We start from the raw sequence: 6,192 nt of genomic DNA, 5'->3' as shown, positions 1-6,192 counted from the left end.
GATTTAATAAAAAATTTGCACATAGACATTCTATGTCCCTGAATTAACATAATAATAGCTTATTGTTTATGAATTTAAATTAAAAATACAACTACACATTTAACAAAAGACGAATCAACTTACATGTTAAAAACAGCGACTTCGACAGCCAATATCGCTGTCGATATAGCGATGCCGTACAGCATCAGCACGAGGACCGGCTGCAGGTCAAGCAAGCCGACGCTGCTGAACGCCGCGGACTTGGTGTGGCACGGAGGCTTCGGGACTTGGTAACGCTTGTTCAACGCCGCTCGGATGCCAGATTCGCGGATTTGTTTGAACCTGTAAACATACAAACCATAAACACATCACGCACTTATATTAGGGGTATGCAGAAGCGCAACCAGGGCACCCACTTTTCGCCAAGTGTGTACCGTCCCATGATGTGATAGGGGGCGAGTCTATCGCCAAATTGGGCTCAACTTCCAGACTCCGGGCTGATATTGAGCAGAAGAACCCAAATATCACTTCCCGACCCGGGATTCGGAACCAAGGACCTCAGAGCGCTGCCGTATCGCGCATGCAGTACAACTACGCCACCAAGGCAACTGTAAACGCGATTTCTAAACATGGTAAACATAGCCTTTCGCAAAGACATATGCAATTACTCACTAAAAGAGTCCTCTGATTGTAATATTATTTTAGCTAATTATCATTCAGAAGATGCAAAGTTGCTCAAATGTATACCTTGTTGCTCAAATGTATACCTTGTTGCTCAAATGTATACCTTGTTGCTCAAATGTATACCTTGTTGCTCAAATGTATACCTTGTTGCTCAAATGTATACCTTGTTGCTCAAATGTATACCTTGTTGCTCAAATGTATACCTTGTTGCTCAAATGTATACCTTGTTGCTCAAATGTATACCTTGTTGCTCAAATGTATACCTTGTTGCTCAAATGTATACCTTGTTGCTCAAATGTATACCTTGTTGCTCAAATGTATACCTTGTGTTTCACCCCATATCAGTCTAATTAGTATAAAGAAGTAACTTTTGTTTGTTATTTTAGTTAAATTGTTTAGAAATTGTTCTCGTGCTGGTTGTGGCTCGTGTGGGCCGCGTAATAACTCAGTGACACTACTGAAATAAGATTGAAAATCTACTTGAAATGTTGATACCTCTACATAAGATTCCTGACTACGTGTTATTGTAGGATTAAAAACTTAACATCATTTTCACTTTCGCAAGGCAATTGTATGCAAAATTTTATACTTCTAAAGCACCAAAAAGGTAGAGAAATACTGCCTGTTTAGTAAATAATACTGAAGTTGGTTTCCACGGGGTATTTTCCAGAATGCGAACAAGAGGATAAATAATAGATAAAGGCCAAATTAAGCCATAATTAGGCCAAAAAATGTACTTACGTTACTCGTAATAACTCTATATAGGGAGAGTCCTTCTTCACGGGCACGAATGGGTCGAAACTGCTTAAGAAATCAACCTCGGTGAGGTCGCATTTCTCCATCTCTAGAAACGTCTGTTCGATACGGCGATACACACCTTCCACTATAGAATGGAAGGCAAATAGACCCTGGAATAAAAATCTGTATTGTCTATCCATGTACTTTAATAACATAATATTGTGTGCATATTTAAAATTATATATTTTTTAGAAACCTCTCGAATTTTTTCTACTCCTTCGTCAATGGTATAAAATTGTCCTTTCCCTTTATCGGGGTTAATTTTCTTATTCACTGACTGATGAACAGGATCTTTGTAGAGCTGAAATAAAAGTTTTTTCTTAATCTCTGACGTCAAACTAGCGCCACTTGGTGACTAATCATCAAGTACAGTATTTATTTTGCCCCACTTGCTTGAAAAATATCTACCTACATTGAACACGAATCTATTGTAATCGACGTCGTTGGCGGCGAGCGTGATCTTGGAGGCGGTGAGCTGCGCGAGGTTTCTGATGGAGTTGGAGGGCGCCTGCAGCAGTACCACGATGTTAGCCGAGTACGCCGCGTATAGCGCCATCAGAGTCGTGAACAACACTACCAGCATGATGCGACCTGGCGGGATGTTTAAATGCTGATAGCACTCACTGAAGGGTAAACCCTACTGATAGTGCAAATACCATCGAAAATTGCTAGTTAGAGCAAGAGTGTTAACTACGATTGTCCATTCTGAAAAATTAAAACGTTTAGATCAGACCAATGATATGTCTGGAGTCTCGATTCGGGGGCATTATCCCTGAACTAGAGAAACCAGTGGTGAACATACTAACAAAGAACTTTTGCATAATCCTAAGTCATAAGTTGTACATAAATTAAAACCAGTGATCTAAAAAAATCAGGATTCCCGATTATGGACATTATCCCTGAATCAGAGAAACCAGTGATGTAAATAGGTATTATATATAGTAACAAAGAACTTTTTGCATTTTCCGGAGTATTAAGACTACTTATGTACAGAATTTACAGTGAAGAGTATTCAACCTGGAGCTCTCCGCGGTTCGATGACGCACCCTTGCTGGCTAACTGCACTCATGGTCAGCAACAAGGCGTCACCAATATTCCCAGTCAAGTATTGTGAATCCTGGGTAGCAAAAAAATTGCTGAAGATATCATAAAAGAAGACAGCCAGATACGTGGTAGTGATCACAAAAATAATACAAAAGCTACAAAGTATATCCAGCTATATGTGTGCTACGTTACCTTATCCTCATTAATCAGTCAACAGAAAACTCAGACATAAGTAATTGGTGCGAAATCATGATAGAATTTTAAAATATTACCGTCATATATTCAACTTAGTACCAAACCTTATCCAAGTTAGCTTCCCACTTAAAACCAAGAACCACAGCAGCAGTAGAGGCGAAACAGCAGATGACTAAGGCTATCCAGACATTGCTGCTAAACGGTAGCGAGAATATGTTCGCGACGTACGCCAGTGGAGGCTGTCGAAATATGAACCGCACTCTGTATGGAGCAACGGAATCCGTGTATGAGACGACCGAAAGACGCCGCGTGTCTGTCACTATGCAGTTTGTGCCTGGACCAAAATATGAAATTAAGTTTTCTCATCGCAAGGCGGTGGCAAGGATAATCGAAGACATTACTATTTGGATATTTTATAGCCGACATTCAACTAGAATATAAAAAGATTTATCATAGTGGCTTGTTCTAAAAGACCCGTTTCGGCCATAATTCAGACAGTTGGAAAACACATCTTCGTTATTTGATGTTATGTTTTGATTTACATTTTATTTAATATCAAGTGCAATATATTTATGATATTTCTGGACTGTCAGGTTGAGCAAAATATAAGTACTGCAACATATTAATCATACTTTTTGCACAGAAAATCGTACTTTTAATATTATCGTTTACCGTATAATCCACTTACCCAAATCGGCTTTACCGTTCTTCAGGTCGTTGATCATGCCAGACCACTGGCCGTCCACCTGGTACCCCCAGCGATAACTGAATATGTATCGCGGCGTCGCGTTCACCATCTCGAACGCGAGTCGCGCTATCATCCAGCAGATTTTAGAAGTGACGTCGTAATTCAGCTCTCTGTAACACGCGTTAGCTTTGGTCCTAATTTCTGAGGGTTCAGTTTCAGTTACATAAATCAGAGAAGCCCATACTGTTATCCAATTTGATATTTGAACCCGATCAACAGGTTTTATACGGTACCAGTAGAAAAATTGGCTTTATGTTATTTTACCTTGTGCTACTAGATAGGAAGATGCTAAGGATCTTCTTAACTAGAGTATTCTGGCTACAGCACTCGACCCTAAGTGAAGGAAGAACAAAGATTAAAGACTTACAGCGCATCTTCTCTAGGCAAGTGGTATTGCGTGGAGTTGCTGTCTTGTATGACGTTGGACATAGTAAGTGGATGTCCCATTACATCTCCGCGCCGTCTGAACAACTCCCTGTGGGGTCTGATGTCCACATAGCTCCCGTTGTAGAACCCTCGGGGTGTGGTCACCATACTGCCGTTAGGGGATGGTTTGTGTACTGCATTGAAAGATTACCCTCAAGTATCTATTTAGTAACTTAAGTATTTTACTATTATTTTAATATTTTATTTCAAAGGAAACTAAGAAAAAATTTGCATCAGAAAAATTACGACTTCTAAAGGATAAGCCTAAAATTAAAAAGCAATTACGATTAACAGATTACACACACCGTAACTAACCATTACCGACTTAAGTGGTAAACATAATAAAAAAATAATTTTTACTCTCGACTAAAGAAAACCAGTCTCCACTCCTCTGGGCCAAAACCACGTCGCTATCCAACAGCACTGGGCTGTCTTGCAAATCCTGAGCGAGTCCAGTAAAATTAGACAGTATTAGCCAGCGGTAGGGGGAGCGGAAGAGATGTCTTAACGATGCCTAAATCAAACAAATAAAACAGATGACAAACAATTTAATAAATGAAAGTTCGTATTACCTAAAAAAGTGGCACTAAATCATAACATGGCTGTTGAAGGGAAATATTTCTACGTAGCATCCTCTTTTTTAGGATTTAGAACTTTAAGATTTCTATCGCATATTTGTACATCATTTATTTATTTTGGTGCAATAGTTCTGATTGTAGTCTCGTTTATTTCTCGCTCATGGCCACTTTCTGTTTTTATTTTTATGAGTGCATATTTACTTAATAGTTTTTAAACATATGTTCGTCGCTGCCAGCAATCAGATAATATACGACGTTGAACTCTAAGGCAATTGATTAGTTATCATAATAACATTAATTTACTTACCGGTGGTACGATATATTATATTATATCTATCATCGATCGATATATATATTATATCTACACGGATAGGAATGGTGGCCCACGTCACTTAGCCATGCAAGTATAGTAAAAACAATAATAATAAAAATTTAAATACCCATTCAATGATCACATTGGAATTAGAACAATCCAAGTCAAGAAGATACATCGTAAAATGATCTTGGTTTTTTGAATGTATGCCAGTCCCGTCTGAAACTCTTCCTCCGATCATAAAAATGTCCTTTGCCAAGTCTATTTTTATTTCTGAAAAAAAATTACTCGTATGAAAATCATTTCTAAGCTCTGCTACACATATTCAAAGTATCTGCTTAGTTTGATAGGACCGGGATCATATATTAAAGTCCAATTCACCAAGTAAAAAATAAGGTAAAACTAATATAAAAAAAATCAAGTCACATAAACAGACATTTTACTTAAATTAATACACATTATATACAATCACGCCTTTTATCCCCAAAAGGGTAGGCAGAGACGTGACTAGTGCATTAACTTTCCGCCGTGTATTTTCCGTCCTATGATGTGATAGGGGGCGAGGTTATCGCCATATCGCGCACGATGTCCAAACTCCGGGCTAAACTGAGTAGAAAAACCCCAATATCACTTAACCCAACCCGTGGATCAAATCAGAGACCCCAGCACTGCAGTCGTCAGTCGAGGCAACTAAAATTAATCTTAGCAAGTAAGTCATGATAATTTATTATGATACAAATAACTGCGCTTGCCATCCTAAGACATGAGATGTTAAGTCTTATTATGTCCAGTTGTTACACTGGCTACAATGTCCTTTAAACCGGAACACACCAGTGACTACACATTGATGCTTGGCGGCAGTAACAGACATTACGGTGGTACCAGCCCTGGCGATCTCCCGCATATGAGAAACCTACCATGAGAGACCTACCACCAGTAAAACCAGATTAAAACAGATTAGTTTAAACTTACTTTGATCCCAACATAAATTACCCAACAATAAAATCGTTGGCATTCTTTCGTTTGATACAAAAGTTTTTATGAATTCAACCGTCAAAGGATCCCTCGAATTAGCTGTCTGAAGAAACATTATAACAAATATTAACTTTGACCAATTCATTGTGTGTTTCGGTCGGCGATACAATATGAAATGTCGATTTATAGGTATCTATTTATTGGTTTAAGCTTACGAAATGAAAGCTTAGTTGCAGGCAGTTATTTAGCAGGTTGAATCAATATTGAATTATGTAATTGCTTGTGAAAGGGAAGATGGTAAACAGAATTAAAACTATTTTGACGGTTGGTACTTCTTATAAAGAAGTCTTGAGAAAATCATGAGGGGATTGAAATACCATTTAGGTACTTGAGTATTCAATTCGTAACTTTAACTAAGACAAAGGTGTATGTATACTAAATTATTATTGATT

The 6,192-nt window shown here is 38.2% G+C and overlaps 1 protein-coding gene across 1 annotated transcript; it reads right to left on the bottom strand.

The window, feature by feature from the left end:
• Window positions 1-119: 119 nt before the first annotated feature.
• Window positions 120-5,032, bottom strand: LOC115446190 (glutamate receptor 4-like). Its single transcript, XM_030172756.2, has 10 exons — window positions 4,893-5,032; window positions 4,235-4,388; window positions 3,816-4,008; window positions 3,389-3,558; window positions 2,805-3,034; window positions 2,479-2,578; window positions 1,874-2,052; window positions 1,658-1,762; window positions 1,405-1,571; window positions 120-321 (listed from the first exon to the last, which is right to left on the bottom strand). The coding sequence occupies exons 1-10, from the start codon at window positions 5,004-5,006 to the stop codon at window positions 120-122; spliced, it is 1,614 nt and encodes a 537-aa protein (XP_030028616.2). The 5' UTR covers window positions 5,007-5,032.
• Between the last annotated feature and the right edge of the window lie 1,160 nt (window positions 5,033-6,192).

Source organism: Manduca sexta, chromosome 16, assembly GCF_014839805.1.
Source record: "Manduca sexta isolate Smith_Timp_Sample1 chromosome 16, JHU_Msex_v1.0, whole genome shotgun sequence".
NCBI lineage: Eukaryota > Metazoa > Arthropoda > Insecta > Lepidoptera > Sphingidae > Manduca > Manduca sexta.
Note: the sequence above shows the minus strand (reverse complement) of the source record. Positions and strands in the feature narration are given on the sequence as shown.

What these genes read in the sequence shown, in the direction of transcription:
- LOC115446190 (XM_030172756.2), bottom strand. Translation starts at nt 5,006, where the DNA reads ATGATCGGAGGAAGAGTTTCAGACGGGACTGGCATACATTCAAAAAAC. An exon ending in CCAATGTGATCATTGAATGG is followed by an intron (nt 4,389 to 4,892) that starts GTATTTAAATTT and finishes TGTTTGATTTAG; the next exon opens with GCATCGTTAAGACATCTCTT. An exon ending in GAGTAGAAAAAATTCGAGAG is followed by an intron (nt 1,572 to 1,657) that starts GTTTCTAAAAAA and finishes TTTTTATTCCAG; the next exon opens with GGTCTATTTGCCTTCCATTC.